Here is a 20,151-nt window from a genome sequence, read left to right on the forward strand (position 1 = left end):
ATGCTTGTTTTGTTTCAATTTTCTTTTTTAATTTACAACAGAGATTGTACCCCTTTGCAGTTAAAACCAAAACAACTCAGAAATACCCTTTGAGTGGTACTTGGCTTTCTTTTGGCTGCTGGGTGCCAACAGTAGTTGCTCATTCCTGCCCTTGGTCTTCTCAGTAAGTTCTCAGAGTTAGCTGAAAAATAAACAAGGGAGAAACATTTTTTTTCACTCTGAATCCTTTCCCAGATTTCATGGCCTGTGATAACTGTGGCACTCGTGTTAGCCCTGGTGAAAGAGGGTGGCCTGGCAGGCAGCAGCAGGAGGGGAGCTGCCTCCTGAGGGAAACTGCTAACCTGCCCCTGGGACCCCCCTCAGAGAAAACCATAAAAATAAGCTGAGTTGTGATACAGCTTGAAGGGGCAGGTTTGGGCACACAGAGAACTGTAAATGCCCCTGCTGAGACCTCCTCGCAGAGGAAGCCCCCTTCTTTCCTTCCTTGCCAGGGATGAGAGTGCCACCAGCCCCTGCTCATGCTTCCCTGGACCTGCTGCTCCACCCACCCACCAGAGCAAGTGTCCCACTTCAAAACTGTTGGCAATCTTACTTTTCACAAATTAATTTTTAATTAATGTCCCCTCTGTTGACTTGTCATGCTAGGTGTTTAATATGTGGATACTTTAGACCATCTGATATTCCTCAAAGGCAGGTTTGTAGTTAATTTAATATTTTAGAGTTAATTCTAATATTTTCATTCTACTTTGGCAAGAGTAATCAAATGTTTGAACTTTCCCCCTTTCTTTTCCACCTGGTTGAAAGCACTGTTCATGTTTGAGCAGTAGGAAAGACCCCTTGAGAGTCCACATCAGCTATGATATGTTACTGGGCAGCACAAGAAGCTGTTCCACATGGCCCAAATGGTGTGTATATGGCCTGGGTCATAGCTAGTTTGTACAGGGTGATGAAACCAAGGATATAAGTTGAAATGTGATCAAAATGGAAAAATCAGATTGAAATATAACTTTTAAAAGGACATTAAACTGTGAAGACTGTACAGAATTGTCTTTGCTTTAATTCAGAAATGAACTTTTTTGCCTTTTAATAATACGTAAGTGTGTAAAACCATTTTTCTGTCTACAAGTGTTACATACTTTTTCTTCTGGTATCTTTAGTATTCTGTCAATATGATGAAATAATTAGAGAGATATTAAAAAGTGAGCTTTGTAATTCATTGTTGATGTAATTCTGCCAATATTAGAACTGCTAGCAAGAGGGTGCATGACTTAAAGCAAAATATATGTGATCTTCTGGGGCTACTGGAATTTAAAATAGCTAACAAACATAAGACTAGTAACACTTACTTGGAAATTTCAGACACATCCATAATTTGTAGCAATCCAGTTTTCCAAGCTTTTTTTTTAAGCTGGTCAATTTAATCTAGGTAGAGAAAGAAGAAAAGAAACGTACAGGGGAACAAGTTATAGGGATATTCTTTAGTTCAGTTTTACTTTTGCAATGTGAGATAAAAGGAGATGAGTGTTGATTGATTCAAGTTATGGAACATAATAAAAATGTATAAAGCATGTTTATTATTAGTCTTTTATTATTCTCTTGATCCATTCTGTATGGTAACTTGTTACCTAATGAGTAGTAGCTCCAAAATTGCTTTTTGTTTATAATTTTGATATTTATATGAGGATGGACTTGACATAAGAAACGGGAAGGGAAGGAATAATCACTGTTCCCAGAGATTCCCTTCCCTGAACGTCATTCAGTTGGGTGCTTTAAGGTTGAATGGAAGTAGCCATCTCCATTGCTCTTCACAAGGAGAAAACAACTTCTCCCAAGAGACAGGAACGCCCAGTGGCCTGCCCTGAGGCTGTCTGCACTCATGAGAAATGAGGAGATAAATATCAGAGGAGTCCTAAAGTAGCCCTGTCACTCCCTGTTCTTCTGAGTTTGCTTTGCCAGGAGCAGGAGGAGTTGGAGGCAGAGTAAGAAACTAGTTAACTTATCTGCTCTTGCAGCCTGTCCTTAACCTCAGGAAGCAGAAAATAGGATTCCAAGAGCTGCAGCTTTTTCAGTGAGGTGACCTGGGATTTTCCTGTGAAGTGGAAGGAAGAACTGTTGCTTTGTCTGCAACCAGGAAGCCAGTCTGCTGCCAAGTGATGGAGTACCTGAATTTTTGTTCTTACTCTTTATGCAAGCCAACAGTGCTTTCCATATTAACAGTAAAATGTTCTCAGCATTCTACAAGGACAACTACCCAGATAAATTCTAACACCATCTCTAAGTCTGTTTGAATCTAGTATGACTATCACTGTATTGGAAATAACTGAGAATTGCATAATGGTTGGAAATACATTCTGACAGAATCTGCCTAGTGTAGGGGGAAGAGTGACACATAGGTTTACAATGAATAAAGGCTTTTGAGTCAAATTTAGATGTTATTTTTAAATGCAGTAATTCCTTCGATTTTCCACATTCTTTAGCTTGATGTTGATCCTGTATTGCAAAACTTCTTTTTGAATTGAAGGAGACAAAATGGGCATTCTTTATTAAGGTCATAGGCATGGTAGGTACCAGGTGTTATTTATTTATTGGTATGATAAATATAATGCAAGCTCACATGCACTGCATCAGAGGCTGCCTGCCCCGAGGAAAGAAAAGTCCCTAAAATTGCAATTATGGGGAAACCGCATTTATATACTAGGATATTAGTTTACTGCCCAGTTTGTTACTTCTTTCCTAGCCCTCACTCTAATCTCTGTTTTCAGCTGTAGGATCTTCTGTTGCTGAGAGCTCATTGCCCTCAGCTCTCCACTAACACTCACCCAGCGTAGTAGGTACCCAGCTGGGTACGCCTGTGTGAAAGATGCTGGTGTGTCAGAGCTAAAAGGAAGCTTAAGGCACTCTGGTAAAGCACAGGTGATTCTTCTCTATCAGTGTGTATTTTTCCTTGTGAATATGTACACTCATTTGCTTGCATTGCCTGCATCTATTTTCCTGGCAGTAAAGAGAGAAAGGACTAATTGCTATAGAACAAAATCAGAATAATAACAGAGTTGTGAGTATATTTTTCTGCCCACCCATGTTTGAAGTTTGATGATTGATTTATTTATTTTTACATCTTTTAAGAACTATTGCTGCTGCAAAAAAAAGTAACAACTTCAGCGTTTTGACTTGTTTTAAGAAAAATGGTCAGTGCTATTCCTCACTTAAAACTGCTTATTTCTAGTGAGCAGAAACTGAAGACAAACATGCTCAAGCTGGAATCTAGGAGCAGGATGACACTATCCCATTTTTAACAGTGAATATAGTTAACTACTAGAATGACTAGCAAGTCATTAAGTTTTGCTTGATTAATGGTTTTTTTGAATCACAGTTTTATATTTTTCTCAAAGGAATAGTCCAGCTCTGATAGCAGTAATTGCCTTAAGACAGGAATTTCTCTATTGTTGTGTGACTTGTCTTGTGTGAGAGGTCAGGGATGATAAAATTTCTTTTTGGCTTTCAGTTCCGTCTTCTGAGAATATCAGTATTTCATGGATATAGAGTTTAGACTTAAGCATCCCTGTGAGACAGAGAAGTGCAGGAACAGAGTGACACATGGGAGGAGAAAAGGACTAATTTTTGACTATAGCATAAAAGCAGAATTTCTGTGGGATTTTCACAGTAGTAATTCTCAGGGCTATTAACTTCAAACCCAAACAAAACTGTTAGTGCAGTTGTTTTGATGGTTCATGGTATGTGATAAACTGGTCAGCTTCCCTTTTTGCTGTCTTCTTTAGCCTACTATGGAGGAGAAATTAATTTTTTTTTATTTAAAAGTGCAGTTGAAAAAATAAATATTAAGAGGGAAACCAAGAAAAGGTTGGTTGCTCTTTACAATGCAGACTATGCCAACCATGAGTTCATGCTTTGCTTGATCCAAGACTTTAACCATCATGTATTTGTGTTAGGACAGCACTCGGGTTCAGCTCTTGTGCTCTATTTTGTTGGGGATGGCACAAACACAAGACAAGAAAACAGCCCTTTCCCATGGATATTTCTGTGAACAATAATTAGTAATGAAATATATGGCCATCCTGTCAACAACCGTTTAATTGTTTGGTTTTAGCAATAAATCCCTCTGAGAGGAATAAAGATAAATTTTGCCTTTTCTTGTTATTTCTCAGGCTGCAGAAACAGCATTATATTTTTTGAATTCTATTCATGCTGTTAAAAGGAGGGGGGGTTAGCTGTGTGGTTTTGATTTTGTTTTGTTGTTTGGTGGTGGCTTTTTTAAGATAGCATGAGAATTAGGAATGATTATAAAATACAATTTCTAATTTCAAAATATAGTATTTATGTATGGATTTTGGAGTATTATGGATTTTCATGGATTTTGGAGGACTCTGAAGGTGGGTGAGAAAAAGAGCCGTGATCATGCCAGGGTAAAATTTCCATGTATAATTCTTGACAGGTGAGCCTACAGGCCTAAAACTTTGAACCAGCAAATCCCACTTGAGTCCTGTTAATGGCACTGCATAGCTGGTTGGAAAAACTGGCAACAAGGGCAGCAGAGGGATCTGCAGACTTAGTAAGACAATACTGTATTGCATTTCGTAGAGTTCACATTTAAATGTTTTCCTTTCAAATCTAGTGGCAAAATAATTGTTCATTAAAGCAAATCCTTAGTTCTTGGAGAAGAATATATCATAAGCTCTCATTTCACCAAAGCCGTATCTGATAAAATACAGTTGTTAAGTCTTGTGAACTCAAAGTCCCTTTCAACAAATCTTACATATCTGTGCAAATCAGGTGTTATTTTAATTAGAAAATTGATAGATTGTCCAGACTTTATAATGTCTTAATTTTCTTATCATAACCATTTTCATGATTTTATGATCAAGATGAGTACTACCAAATGTTCTGCACCCTGTTCTACAGATTTCAATATTTTTGTGATTCTACCATTTACTTTTGTTACTGAAATTGCAATATACTAAATATTATTGACTGTGATGCTCCCTTACCATGTAAGAGTAATGTTTTAGTTTCCCATCTAAAAATGCAGTGGCTTTATTTTATGTTATGCATGCTGATGTACAGATAATAAAAATAATCTCAATGCAAATTAGAGAAAATCACATATTTTATCTAGTAGTTAGACTGAGGAAGAATTAATCCAGAAAATGAATTGCCAAGAAAATGGAGAACAACATAATTTTGCTTGTAAAGGAAGCACTAGGGCTAAATCTTAAAACCAGGAAAAAAAAAAAATCTTGGTTCCTCTGGTATTCTAACATGTTACACTGCTAGCAGTGAGGATTAGTGTAAGTATGCTATAGCTGCAAGTGTGGTTTGGTTTTATTTTTTTAAGTGGTGGCTCTGTCTTTGTTTGTTCAACAAAGTGACACATTTTTTGCAGGGCAGTAGTTAAAGCAGCATTAAAGTGCCATTGACATCATCCAGTTACTCCACTGACTTGATTATATAACCTCTTTTGTGCAATTTTCATGCTCTGCTCTGTTTGAATGTTTTTACTATGCTGATGACTGTTTTTCATTTCCTGCTGGGATGACCTTGAATAAAAAAAGAATAAGAATAAAGTAGACATAAGCAATGTAGTCTTGCTGGCATTTGCACATCTTTTGTTCTGTGTTGAGAAACATAGCAGTTTGGTGTTTATGGTATAGATTTTTTCTGCTGGGTAGTAAATAATCTTCAATGGCTAGAAAAAAACACAGGTCTTATTTTGTTCTTTTGAATTTAGCAATGGTAAAGTGATCCAGTTATGACAATTCCTACCTTATTAAAACATCTGAAGAGAACTAGACAAATGATGGCCATTCTTTAGCTTAAATTATTAATTTAACCTATTAGACCTAACAGATCTACAAATCTAATATTTAAAATTTGTCCCTTTTGTTTTTTTTTAAAGGAAAATGAGATTAGCTAGTTTGCACTTTTTTTTCCAGATCCAGTATGTATCATACAGCTGAAGGAATTGATATTTTTCTGTTTTGTTGCTTCTGGTTGAATCAGCATTTCATGATAAGCCTTACAGATGGATATGATAAATGCGTGCATTGCATTTCACATAAACATTTTTTCAGACTCAATATATCTCTCAATATCAGAAAGTTATGACAATGAGAAATCCATAATTTCAAAGTATTTTGTGTTATTTTTGCCACTGCTTACTTTTAATTTGTCAAATTAAAGTAACGAAGATTCTATTACCATATGCTTTACAATCACATATAGAGAAAGAGGTTTAGCATTGAGTAGTTTTCACTGGACCTTTTAAAAGTACCTACTTTTGAGGCAGGGATTGGGCATTTGAGAACCTTTCAGTGTTTAAGGTATTTAAGACAGCAGTGTCCTTTCAGATATTTCCATTTTGCTGCTGTGTTGGTTTTGCTTAGCTGAGGCAATATCTCTGAATTTAAGTTCATTCATGTCCTAAATCAATACTGGTTAGCCCTTGAAACAAAGTAATGAGATACTTACCTTCACTGCTTGTAAAAATTGGGGTTTGATTTAATTGGTAAATGCTTTAGTATTTTGCTTTTAAATGAAGATCGATAAGAGAAGTCATTAATGCGTAAACATCATGTTTGAAACATCAGACTAAGCTGATTTCACCCACGTTGCCTTTTTCTTGTCCAATGCTAACAGATACACAAGTATTTTCAGTTTGAACTATGAAATCAGATGCTTTCCATATGATGGGCTAATACAAAAGTAGATCTTCTAAACTTGAGTTAAAATGCATTGTGCTAGTTTGCCAATGGTAAGTCTGATGCCTTGACTTTATTCTGTATTGAAAGGTACTGTTTCTGGAGACCCTTGGAACACCTAGGGCTTTTTTAAAATTATTTTTGTTTCACTTACTCTCCTTTCCATGTAGTGTTTCTTAGCATAAGCACTTGAATATGATTTTTAATTTAGGATACCTGAGAGCGATATGCTGGTAAATAGTCCCCAGAGCAAATATAACAAGTGTAAGTGTAACTTAGGGTTTAGACTGTTTTCTTGTTTGCATCTAACATTATTAAGCAAAGTAAGAGAATATTTTCATTTTTGGACAAGAAAAAAAACAGAGACTGGGAGATTAAGTAATGATTAAAGGGATCTTCTGAAGTTGGGAAGTACAAGTGATGTGAAATAGTAGATCTACCCAAACAGTATTAAGTAAGATACTTTTATGTTACAGAATTGTTTGGGACTAGTACAAGTATGAATGCTTGGTTAGACTAGCTGTGTGTCCTCCTCAGCCTCAAGAGTGAAAACAGTAACAAATAAATGTATTATGAAAAAAATATTCTTTACTGTGAGAAGGAAATAGGATCGGATCAATAGTCTATTTTTGCATTGATCTTTATCAATATCAGGAGGGCCATAAACAGAAGATGAAATTATACATTGTGCCTGAAATTTTCCTTCTGCATATAGAGTTCTCCTCTCAATAATAGAAAAAAAAGTGTGCAAAGCAAACGAAGTTATCTCCCTTACTTTAGTCTAAGATTTGGAGGTATGTTGATGATTCTAGCTGCTAAAGTTGGAAACTCTTTCCTCATATTACATTTTGTAGATCTCATTACACCCTAACAAATGAGCCTTAATATAATGAGTTATATTTTTGATTTCATTTCCATCCTGTAGGCAGGAAGATGGAAAAGAACAACCCAAATTCTGAATGTTTTTGGCTGTCTTTGCTCTTATGAAATATTTTATTTAATATTCTGAAAGCTTTTGCAATTGGATTTAAGTGCACCAGAATTAATTTGTAGACGACTGTGTATAATAAAAAACTTAAATAGCCTTTAAAAATGGCAAGAATAATTTAATTGTGGTACTAAATTTGAAATCTCTGTAATTGCAATGTTTCTGTCAGATGTGTGACATGCAGAGAAAGTTTTTTGTGAATGCCCTGACAATATGCTTTGCATATGTACACTATCTCCCAAAATAAATGTTTTGAAAGTGTTTCTTTATCCATGTTACAATTGGCTAATTATATGTCTATATAGAGAGAGACATGACTATGGAACAAGCAATAGCTTAACATGTTGTATTTTGGTTTTACTTTTTTCTGTTAAAGATCTTAGTATAATGGGTTTGTGCCATGATGATTTTTTTCTCTGACACAGACTGAAACTGAAAAAATGAAAGCCTTTTTTTATATACTCTCTCTAGCAATGGAGGGATCTCAGGGACATCCCCCAAGTGACAGGGTACCCAGTCTGCAGGCAGAGATGAGAAGGACATGCCTGGGGTGGAGCAAGCAGAGAAGGCCTGGTGTCTTTCCTGCTGCTGCTCCAGCAGTTCTTTGTAAGGAATTTCCCCATTTGCCTGGCTTAAGACAACACCTTCTCTAGTAGCAGCTGACTAAGGAGCACTTGGTATCAAATAGGTCATCATCACTGGGGTGATGATTGGGTGTGACCAGTTTTGGTGTTGAGTATCCACAATATGATACAAAGGCATCCACATTTTGAGTGCATGACAAGGGCGTGCAACATTGTCTTGGTAGCCCCACTTTAAATCCATTTGATTTAGATCAGTTCATGATTTTTCTGAGTTTGATGAAGCAACAGAATCTTTAAAAAGTCAAACATATGCAAAAAGGAGTCTGAATTAAGATTATTAAAGTACATGAAGTCGAATCTTTTATAAAAGTAATGAAATTAAAACCCTTACCTTTCCACCTTTTGTTGTTTTGCAATAATTAGAAAACAGAAGAATAAAGGAAAACTTTGCTTAAGGCATTCTATATAAAAAAGTTAGTTTTAGTTTCAGTGCATGGTTTGATCTGAGGAAAAACAATCTCTTCTCTCAAAGGGATTCCTGTATTTCAAACAGAGTGATATGAAACTTCTTTAATTGACTTTTCTTGTAAGTTACTTGATGTTTAAGTAAATGTATTTGAAAGTTATATTGTTTTGTGTTTACCCTGTGTGATTGTCATATTCCAAATATTTATTATGGCCTTTAGTTTTTATAAAGTATTATTTTGTAAACTTGCAATAAATTCATATGCCCTAATATTACCTTGCACCATCAGGATGTGTTAACAGAGAACCTACATCTTGCATTACTGCACACTGTCGGTGCAAGCTTTAAACAGGGTGTCCTGGAGTGCCAGGAGCTGCCATGGGAGCACTGGATCTTGGGGGACAGTCATAGCTGCATAAAGTTTTTTAATATTTATATATTTAGAAGTTTTCACTGAGTTTAATGAGATAAAATTATTGTAGAAGTCAATTTGCAATGCTAAATTGGAAATAGTTAAGAATGGGCATTCTAAGGAGGGAAAAGAAATGGATGCAACTAGCCCAAATAAAGAATTTATTAGGAATTAATTTTCATCCAGACAAAAAGTGTCCACAGCACAGTTGTCATTGCTTTGTGACAGAAAAGCAAATATGCAAATACTGTATTTATTTATATGCCATACATCTGAATCTTACAGATTTTCATACAACCTTGTTCACATAATGGTGCATAGGAAGCCTGCAAAGCAGCTGTGTGTGTGCACACCGTGTGCTGCTTGGCACATGTCCTGACCCACGGCTGTTTGCAGTGCTGTGGGACTCCAGCCATTCCTAGGTGCTGGAATGTGAATCTCAGGGGCATCCAGTTGCTAAATTGACTGCATGCTCCCTGCACGTTCTTGGCCCACACAGCCTCCCGCTCTGCCGAACATTTCCTGGTCGTGCTCCACGGATTAGCACAGAGCAGATGATGTGGAGCCAGGAAAATAATCCTGAGAGTGTTCAGTTTACCAGTTATCATGGACATGTTATGTTTGTATTATTCAGGAAAGACATAATACTTCAAAGAGATGGGCTTAGCTTCTATGGAAGTCTGTATGGCTGAAGTGTATTTTTCAACTTGAATTATGTTGTCCAGCTATAATTCTAAGGAGTAAATATTTTCACTTTGATACACATAATAAAGGAGACAATCTGAATTAAGAGTTAGGTGTACTAGATTTTTATTTGAGAAACCAAATGCATGGCATTTAGCTTTGGATTGTTCTGAAAAAGTTGTTACATACCCTAAGCCCCCATGCCATCATCATAGGTGTTCGCATTTCATTAATTGGTTGCTTCATTTACTATTTAGAGGTTAAGAAGGGGAAAAAATGACAGTTAGCAACAGGGGAAGACCCCCTCAGTCTGCTGTTTTAACCTCTTGGTGCTCTCTGACTGGTCAGCAGGAGTCAGGCTCACTGAGCCCCAAAGCACAGCATACAGCCAGGATACAGTTTGTAAGAGCAAGATGGGGAACAAGGTGAAAAAGGTGAAAGAGAAATGAGTGGGCAGGGAACATGTTTTTGTGAGTACAAGTCATGTGGCAGTACAGTTGGGCAGGAAGTAGTCAGAAAAAAAGGGTCAAGAAACCTCATTATGCTGATTGACCACACGTTATTTCAGCAACACAAAATGCCTTTAAAGATCTGCACCATAATGGCCTACCTGAGCTGCCCGTACTCATTTTTCAGTCTAATGCAGTCCTTATTCCTGCCATTCATTCTCCAAGGGGATGTTTCCAGTTGTTGTTGGGCTTTTGCTCTGAACTCTTCCATTCCCTGAAGTGCATTCTGTTATTATGAGCTGGATATAGTGTCTGTGCCATGGAAGGATGACATTGCAAGCCTGAGAAATGGTGCTCCTGTTTAGTATGGAATGTTAGGAGTTTTTTTTTTTCCCTGTGATGGTTTTGTAGAGGTGACTGAGATTATTTTTTTTAATTATTATTTTTTTCTGTCTTCACTGAACCTTTAATTGGCTTTGCAAGAACAGGTGGCTTTGTATTCTTCCCTGTCTTATTGCTGTACAGTTAGTTATTCCCACTTCTCAAGGATTTATAACTTAAGGTTTGTTTCTAATCTCAAACAGTGGGAATATTTGCAGCCATTCCAAATTCCTAAACTTATTTTTCTTCTACAAACCTTGTCTTAAAATATTTATTACCTCATGGCAGATTTCTACCCAATTCTACTTGATGCAACCTTTCACTTAAATAAATAGTCTTTGCCCATCTTTTTCCCTATAAGTTGAACACTTGGTTTAAAGAGATTTCCTCTAAACTGTATTTTTTTGGTTAGTTTACATGAATGGCCTGTATTAAATCCTTTAAACTAATGTATGCAATGTAAACTCTTATTTCCTTTTTCACTTGTCTTATTATCTTGTTATATAAGGAAATTATGAGAGTTTGACAAAATTTCCTCTTAAGAAATCTATACTGGTTATGACTTAACAACTTTTATCTTCTGTTTACAAGCTTCTGTTTACAAGAAATACATCATGAAGTATAATTATATTAATTTAGAGAACAAAAGATATTGCACATTCTTTACTTATGAGCTGCCTCACTCTTGGTGGGATTTTATGCTGAATATTAATGAAAATACTTCGAGTGAACACTTAGAAATCTTAATTCCTTTGAAGAAGAAACTCCTCTTTGAAAGAATGTACCAAAATTATATTTATATGTTATAGTAGGGTTAACGTTGGGGGTTTTTTCTTGAATTTTAATGTTATTGTAGTACTAGCTTTAAATAAAACAAATAATTAATCTTTATAATTAATTTTACTTACAGATACCAAATGTATTGTGATCTAGGGAAAATTTGTATGCTGTGTTTTATCACAGCTCCTTTTTTTAATACCTTTGTGTAGAATGAAAATAAATGGTAGAGTTTCAAACAGGATGTGTTATTTAGTTTTAACAACTTCGTATGAGAAGGGCAAGGGTCCTGGTGTCCTTGGTCCGCTGCTGGGGAAGAGGACAGACCTGTTGACCTGTTTCCTTTTCCCTGGTCCTGTAGTCCCTCTCTCACCTGGGTGCTCTCCCAAGAAGCCTATTCATTTTGCTTATCAGGCAGAAAATTGCTTTCTGGACTTTTTTTTGCATAGGTTTGTTGCTGGTCCAGACAAGTTGGTTAAATCAGTTTCTGAGCTGCTGGGAATACAACAGCCAGGCTTGGAGTCATGGAAGAACAGGAGGTGGGCAGAGGTGGAAAGCACTGCTGCCTGCTCTCAGCAGAAGAGAGGTGTGAGACTGGCACAGCTGTGGTGTTTTCCCACATCTCTGCACTGCTGCCACCTCACTCCCTGTCCCTGCTCGCTCTGCAGCACTTCACTTGAGAAATTGGTTTCCTTCTTCTTGGAGAAGTTGTCATTAAGCTATAGATCTAATGGGAAACTGAAGATGGAAAAAACATTTAAAAAACTAATAGAAAGTAAAAATAAATAAGGAAATAGCTAACTTCTTGCAGCTGGATTTATAGGTTTTGAAAGCAGGACAACATAAGGCACTTAAACCTCCTTACTCAAAACTGAAGAATTGAGTAGCTTAAAAGTCTTGAAAGAATTGAGTAGCTTAAGAGTCTTGAAAACTGTCTTTTTTTTTTATACCAAGTTCTATTCTGATCCAAATTTCTCTATATCTATTTATTTGTAGGCATTTTTATTTCCTGTGTTATTTACAAGCAGATGTTAAAATAGGGAGACAATTCAATTTAGTGAATTAGAACTCAACAGTCCATTACAAGTTGCTTCACTGTGGAACGGAACATACTCATGACCACAGGTTTAACTTAGATACAGCTTTCAGCATTGACTGCTGAGGCTGGACTTGGTCAGTCCTCTGCTTAAACTTGTCAAACAGCATTTGGATTTGTTTTGCTTTGATCAAAAGCTATGGTTTATGGACAGAGGCTGGTCATAGTCATCACAAAAGACTGGTGCTTAGTTCAGTTTTTCCTATGAAAGAATACATAGTTTTTTAATAACATGGTTCTTCTTTTTTTATTCTGCAGAGACCTAAGATTTAATAGGATTAAAGAAATCCAGCCTGGAGAGTTTAGACGACTTAAAAACCTGAACACACTGTAAGTTCTTTTTCAACCTTAAGACCCTTTCCTGTTTTAATATGATTAATTTGTTAATGTGTCATATTTGCTCACTTATCCTAGGTAAATAGCCTCATAAATTTGAACTCTAGTATTTACACAGGTGAGAGAAGTGGGGCTTAGGACCATGTGGTGGGTTGACCCTGGCTGCATGCCAGGTACCCACCAAAACGGCTCTGTCACTCCCCTTTGCAACTGGACAGAAGAGAGAGAATATAATGAAGGGTTCATAAGCTGAGATAAGGACTAGGAGAGGTCACTCACTCATTACTGACACAGACAAAAAGAGTCAAAATGATGATACTAATTAAATTTATTACTGACAGAATCAGAGCAGGAGAATGAGAATTAAAATAAATCTTAAAAAGCACCATCCCTCCACTCCTCCCTCCTTCCCAAGTTCTGCCTTCTCACCCCCAGTGGCACAGGGAGACAGGTAGTGGGGGTTATGGTCAATTCGTCACAGGTTGTTTCTGCCACTGCTCAGGGAGAGGAGTCCTTTCCCTGCTCCCTGCATCTCCTGCCAGTGACAGTCCTTCACGAACTTCTCCAGTGTGGGTCCATCCCATGGGCAATAGTTCTTCACAAAACTGCTGCCACGTGGGCACAGGCTGCTTCTGTGTGGGTCCCCCACAAGGCTACAAGTCCTACCCAGGAAAACCTGCTCCAGCATGGGCTCGGCTCCTCACGGGTCAGCAGGTCCCTGCCAGGACCCTGCTCCAGCATGGGACTCCCATGGGGTCACGGCCTCCTTCAGGCATCCACCTGCTCTGGCATAGGTCTCCTCCATGGGCTGCAGGTGGATCCCTGCACCCCCAATGGTCCTCCATGGGCTGCAGGGGCACAGCTGCTCCACCATGGTCTGCACCATGGGCTGCAGGGGAACCTCAGCTCCAGCACCTGGAGCATCTCCCCCCTGCCCCGCCCTTCTCCACTGACCTTGGTGCCTGCAGAGTTGTTCACCTGTTCACTCCTCTCTTCCCTGGCTGCAATTTTCATCTGCCCAACAACTTTTTTCTCCTTAAATATGTTATCACAGAGGTATTACTGTTATTCCTGATTGGCTTGGCCTTGGCCAGTGGCAGATCTATCCTGAAGCTGGCTGGCATCGGTCCGCTGGACATGGGGGAAGTTTCTGGCAGCTTCTCACAGAAGGCACCTTTGTAGCCCCCCTGCTACAAAACCTGGCCACACATCCCCAATACAGACCAAAATGTTCAAAAGCAAAACCAGATGTATGTCTATCAAAATTAAAAAGGAAATTATTTGCATATGAAACATATAAAGTATATTTTATTAACATACTTTAATTGAATTTAATTTAAGGAAAATGCAGACCTTTAATCTATAATTTTTTTCCACATAGTGCTAAATTGCTTTGGTGGTATATGACATAATCATGGAGTTACAAGAAACCTGTTCAAAGGCTCAGATATGCAAATGTATTGCAGTTACAAATTATTCGACAAACTCATGTTTTGAACCTTCCTCTTCTAATGTGCTTACCAGGACTGGCAGGACTTGGAAGATTTTGTCCCTGCTGAGTTGCCTTTTATGGAGATCTTTGTTGTCACATATGATTGTGAAGAAAAATCTATGTTTTCTAAAAGACCTGTTACAACCAATAATACAAATAGTATGTGTATTATAGTTTTAACTTTGTATCTCCTTTATCATTCCTTGATATGTCACTTTTGAAACAAATGCATGTTTCTCCTCTTTAATATATTAGCAGGCAGGAGGAGTTAACATTGACAGTTATTTTTACTTTTAAATATACATAACATTGCAAATGTGACTGTTTCCCAGAAGACAAGTAGTGTGTGAAGTGAAATGCAGTAGTGATATCAGTGAGCTTTGGATCACTATTTTATCTGCAGGCACATAAAAACAAATGTATTTATACATCTTGTACTTTATATTCACACCAGAAGAAATTATAGGACTCTCCCCAAATGAATATTGTCCAAATCTGTGCTACCAGGATGTTTTTACTAACTATCTCTGCTTCCAGTTTCCTTTGATCATATCTCTGTTTGCAGTTGATCCCCAGTTTTGAATTACAATTTCTTTCAGATATTCAACCTCAAGTTTTAACTATCCCCATCACTGATCCGAGATCCACACGTCCCAAATGAAGAGAGAATATGTTAAGTTTGAATTCTCTTCATAAAATCACTGCATGAGGGATGAGTGCAAATCTGTGCATACACAGTTGTGTTCCTATAAGATGTAAAGGGCCCAGTAAACAAGATATCGCTAAGAAGCATCTAGAAAAAGTCACTTTAATGCACCTGCTAATGGCAAATCTTTGTCAATATCATTTTTATCGATTTCAAACTTATGTAGAGACTTCAGACCAAGTTTTTTTCACTCTTCATCTACATCTCAGATACCTGCAGAAAGCCACATTATTTCAGTTGTGTGTGGTTTGTTTTGTTAGTTTTGTTTGTTGTATTTTTTCTTGTTTGTTGTGGTTTTTTTGGTTTTGATATTTTTATGTTGGTGTGTTGTTTTGTTGTTTTGGTTTTTTGGTGGTTTTGTTTTGGTTTGTTTTTTGGGGGTTTTTTACATTTTTTAAAGTTTAATTTTTTTCAGTTTTCACCTGCAAGATAGTGGCTGAGCAGCTCTAAGCACATAACTCTTTTTCCTCTAATGGTTGCTGTTAGGAGGAAAAGCATTTTCCATTTAATACTACGTTGCACCTGCTTTTACACAGTTTTTCCCCCTAGTGTTTCTGTATGCTAAAATAAATGGCTCTTTATTTCTTTTTGTAGGCTTCTAAACAACAATCAAATCAAAAGAATACCTAGTGGGGCATTTGAAGACCTTGAAAATCTGAAATATCTGTAAGTTAAATGAATGTCACTTTCTGCATCAATGTGTAGCTGAGCTTCTTCATGGGAAAGTTTTTTAATCTGATTTGTAATTTTTTGCTGACTCACTAAATCAGGAGATAAACAACACTGAAAATCTGTGAAATTAATTTATGGGGTGGGAGCAAATGTGTCTCTCTAAGTAGTTGCTGGTAAAAGGCTGATATCTGTAGGCAACACATTTTACAGGACTTAATAATTGCTGTTTACTATATGCAACTTAAAAGATAATTGAAAAAGGAGTATGTTGAAATGTTTAGGAAACCACTTTGTTAAAGGTTCACTGAAGTCTTTACTCAAGTACTTTTTAAGTTTGCATTTAGAAAAGTGGTTTAAAAGCAGCTAGTCCAAGACTTGTATCTGCAGAAGCTTATGTAATATAACTAGTCTTAAATTGGTCACTGAATGCAGTAAAAATTCATAAGTGAAAAATTCAGTCAAACCCAAAATACAAGAGTACCTATATGATATGCTGTAAGTTCTATGTCTTCCATCAACCTGTATATTTTAAGAATAACTTCTCCCATTTTTAACAAGCATAACCAAGTGTATGAATTATCTGAATAAACAAAAGGCATCAAAATTGTTATTTTTATCTGTATAGTAGACTAAAGCTGCATAGTGAGTTGTCATGGATCCTCAGCTCTGGAGTCTACCTTATGTACTGTATTTAAGAAAAGTTTCACTCCATTGTCTTGGAGTATTGATTGATCATTACTTCAATGATGTACAGAAAAAAATGGTCACATGGGGATTATATTGTTTGGAAACAATTCAGAAGCTTAATTTTCCATATAGTTTTCAAGAATGCAACCTGAATAGCTCTAGGGAGGCAGGAGAAGGGAGAAAATTGCATAAATTTGTGCAGACACATTACCTGTTTTTCCAAGCTGGGTTTGATTACATTTCCTGGACTCATTTTTATGTGTATTGTCTTTCAGTAATAACATTGTTTAATCTATGTAGAGTAGGAAGGAAAAGAATATTGAACAGACTGTCGTCATTGAATGATTAAAGTCTGTGATGGTTTTATTTGTTACAAGATATGTTTGAATGGTGGATCTGGTAGTGTAGTACATAAGGTTTACTAATTGAGGATGGCTAAGCTTCTTTTCATAGTCAGCAACTGTATAAAGATTCTTCTTGGTTCTTATCAGTTCTTTGTTTTTACATGCTTGCTTTTGCCTAGCTGTTGTGAACCTGAAATAAAACTCAATTATGCAGTGTGTGCAGTTCAATGAAAGAGTGAAAAGAGATAATTGAACTCTGATCTGTGTTCATATACATGTAGCAATGGTTATTGGTATCTATATTGCTAAGAGGAAGATCTTTTTGCTTTCCTGTCGTTCCCTGGAAAATTTGAACATAAAGTTCAGTGTGATAGTTTATTCAACTACAGAAAGCTCTTTAAAGCCATCCCTCATTTTGCAAAAATAAACTTTAAGATTTTTTTGCCTATTTCAGTGGCTGTGATATGAATGTTTGAATTGTACAACCTTAAAGTTATAAAGTTGCTGGTACTGGTCAGGTTAACAATACAGAAGGCTTAAGTGTAGCAAATCGATACTGTTCAGCAGTGAAAGTTTTAGCTGAGTAAGTATGTGCTAACTATATTCTGTGAAATGAAGGGAACAAAGCAGAACATTTTTTCCTGATAGGATTATTCAAAAGTTAGAAATACTGCTCAGAATGTATTATTATAAAGTCAAATCATCTGGAATAATTGAGGTTTAGTATGGTCTGATCCTGTGGATATTTGCAAACCTAACTTGTATTGTCATGTTTCATAAAATGAGATCATTGGTCCCTGATGTTACTTGTGTTCTTATGAGAATTCAAGTACTGGATTGCATATGGTTCTGAAAATTTATAATTCACTGACTAATTTTGTAAAACCTATCATTTCTCAGAGTCTCTGTCTTAGCAAAATGTGAGTATATGTAAATATAAAATCTATAACAATTAGTAAACATGAATATATAATGATGTATAAAATATTGGCAACTGTGGAGTTATACATAAATTATGTAAGTATAAAATATAATGCAGCATATTTAATTTTTTTAAATAGCCAGTTTCTGAGAGATAGATGTAAAGACCCATTCCTTTATGTCTGATGAACATCAGTGTATTTGCTTTCAGACAAAATTATTTTGAAGGCCCTAGAATTTTCGAATGCTTCTTTGTACTGTTTCTTTCTGAAATTGAGCTTAGAGTTTTATGAGCAGTATATGTTTTCAGAATTACCTGTCTGAAGGGCACATTTTGACAAAGAGTAATGATATTTTCTTAATTTTCTATGAATTAAAAAATTTATCACTGTAGAAGATGGTCTTTACATTATAAAAAGAAAATAGTGCACATACAATTTTTGACCCTTACTTTTTAGGACTTTTTGTTATCTTGTTCTTTATGTAATTGAAATTTTGATAGTTATAAAAGCAGTTTTGTGTGATTTTTCCGTGCTGTTTGTGGTAATATTGGATTCATATATTAAAAGCTGAAAAAAAAGAAATGTAATTATTGTTTTGCTGTGAAACCAAGAGGGTACTTTTTTTTCTGCCTTTCTATCCATCTGTCTTTATTTCATATACCTTAGTCTTGGTAATATGGTTCTTTAATAAGCCTTCTCAACCTTAAAAATAGAGATGCAGGTAGTTTTGTGGAAACTTGGTAGCATAGTCCTTCCTGACCCTCGTTTATTCTAGTCAACAATTTATTCTTTAAGAGAGATGATGATTGGGAATTGAAGGTAGACACATACTACCATTTTAGTGTATAGAATATCAGAAGATTTGGAATTAGAAGTGAAAAAAATGAAGTTAAGTTAAAAAAGAAAGAATTTAGGGAGAAGATAGGAAAAATATATAATATAGGTTAGCTATTAAAGAAACCTTTACAGATAGAGAAAGTACTTGGTATTTACAGAGCAGTGAACTAGAAGATAGTGTGAAAAAAGTGATAGAAATAGAAATGGAGGCTGAAATTAACTTTATCAACAACATTGACACCTGTTCACTTAGTATGAAATGGAGAGATGAGGAATCAGACATGAAAGTATTATCACATGCGTATGGTAAATGGTAATATAGACTGCATGAAATGTATCAGTTCTGGAAATGCTAAAAGCATACAAGTTCTATTTTGTGTCTGGTGAATGAAGTAATAGTGGTAGAAGATATGTTACAGGTGCTGATATGTGCCAAAGTGCTGAGTTGCTGAGCTCACCCTTCCAAAGTGAGATTAGGTCGTATTTCCTTCTGTACCTTCTGCCAGCGTGGCTGTCGTGGTCATGTGACTTTTCCCTTTGAACACTTGCAGTGGTTCCAGATCTCTTTTCTTTGCAATTCGTGTTGCTTATTTCACCGCCTCCTTCATGTTTCTATATAAATATCCCCTTGCTGTGTTTATTTACTTGTCAGATTTAACTCTATGATACCTGATACTGCTGTTACTTTTTCTCATTTTTTTCCCTTCAGTTCCAAACAAATGTATCTGGATCTTACTTTCCTTGCATCACATGATGTTTAATGTGGTCCATTAAAAAAAACAACCAAACCTTCATAAGGGATCTAGCAAACATTTTAATTACAGCTACTTTTTTCCCTAATTTTCTGATAACTGGTTACCTATTTGTTAATTTCCTAAGTATGTGACCAGTACCGCTGATCCCTATCAGCCTTGCTTGCATTGCTGGGAAAAAAACTCTTCCTTTTTTTTTTTTTAACACTTCTGAAAATAATTGTTAGTAATTGCCAGAAAATAATTTAATGTCCTAATAGAATATATCCCTTTGTTATCTTAATCCACTGTTTATTCATCCTTTGTAAAATTCTAATGATTCAGCTCTGTAAGAGAGCTTTTAGGTAAATGAAATGATAAATTGCTTTTTCTCTATTATACTCTAAATTTGTTTTCTGATAATGTAACTGGGATAAATTTTGAGAATGTTTATATTAAAGATTAGCACAGTGTTTACAAAGTTACTTGTTTAACACAATATGTGCACAGTAACCTTGTAGAGAGACATAAATATTTTTTTGTCAGTGATACTTATCTGTACTTTGTATTCTGTCATCTCTCTCTTCATTTGGCAAATATTTATATATTTTTATTTCTGTTACTATCCTCAGAGAAATAGCTGCACAATTAAATGGAAGTCTGGTTAACATGTCTGTCATAGGACTTATGTTGTTGTAGCCCTGGGGTTGCTGGGGTTTCTCTGTGAAGGGAGGACGTGATGGAGTGAGGTCAGCTGAGTGTCCTGCAGCTGAGGGTTTTCTGACCAGAATGGAAAAAACTGTAGTTTAAAACTGAATCCCAAATAAAGTCCCACCTCAGTGGCTTGGTAAGAGCTCCAAAAGGGGACATGAA

At 36.2% G+C, this 20,151-nt stretch overlaps 1 protein-coding gene across 1 annotated transcript in view; it reads left to right on the plus strand.

Moving 5' to 3' along the window:
- Positions 1-20,151, plus strand: part of PXDN (peroxidasin) — a 91,644-nt gene that overhangs the window by 12,853 nt on the left and 58,640 nt on the right. The window contains exons 2-3 of the mRNA XM_051778077.1: positions 12,809-12,880; positions 15,679-15,750. Coding sequence (XP_051634037.1) covers positions 12,809-12,880; positions 15,679-15,750 — 144 coding nt within the window. The remainder of the gene's footprint in view (positions 1-12,808; positions 12,881-15,678; positions 15,751-20,151) is intronic.

This window comes from Manacus candei, unplaced genomic scaffold (assembly GCF_025592945.1).
Source record: "Manacus candei isolate 608988 ecotype Guabito, Panama unplaced genomic scaffold, ASM2559294v1 h1tg000011l, whole genome shotgun sequence".
NCBI lineage: Eukaryota > Metazoa > Chordata > Aves > Passeriformes > Pipridae > Manacus > Manacus candei.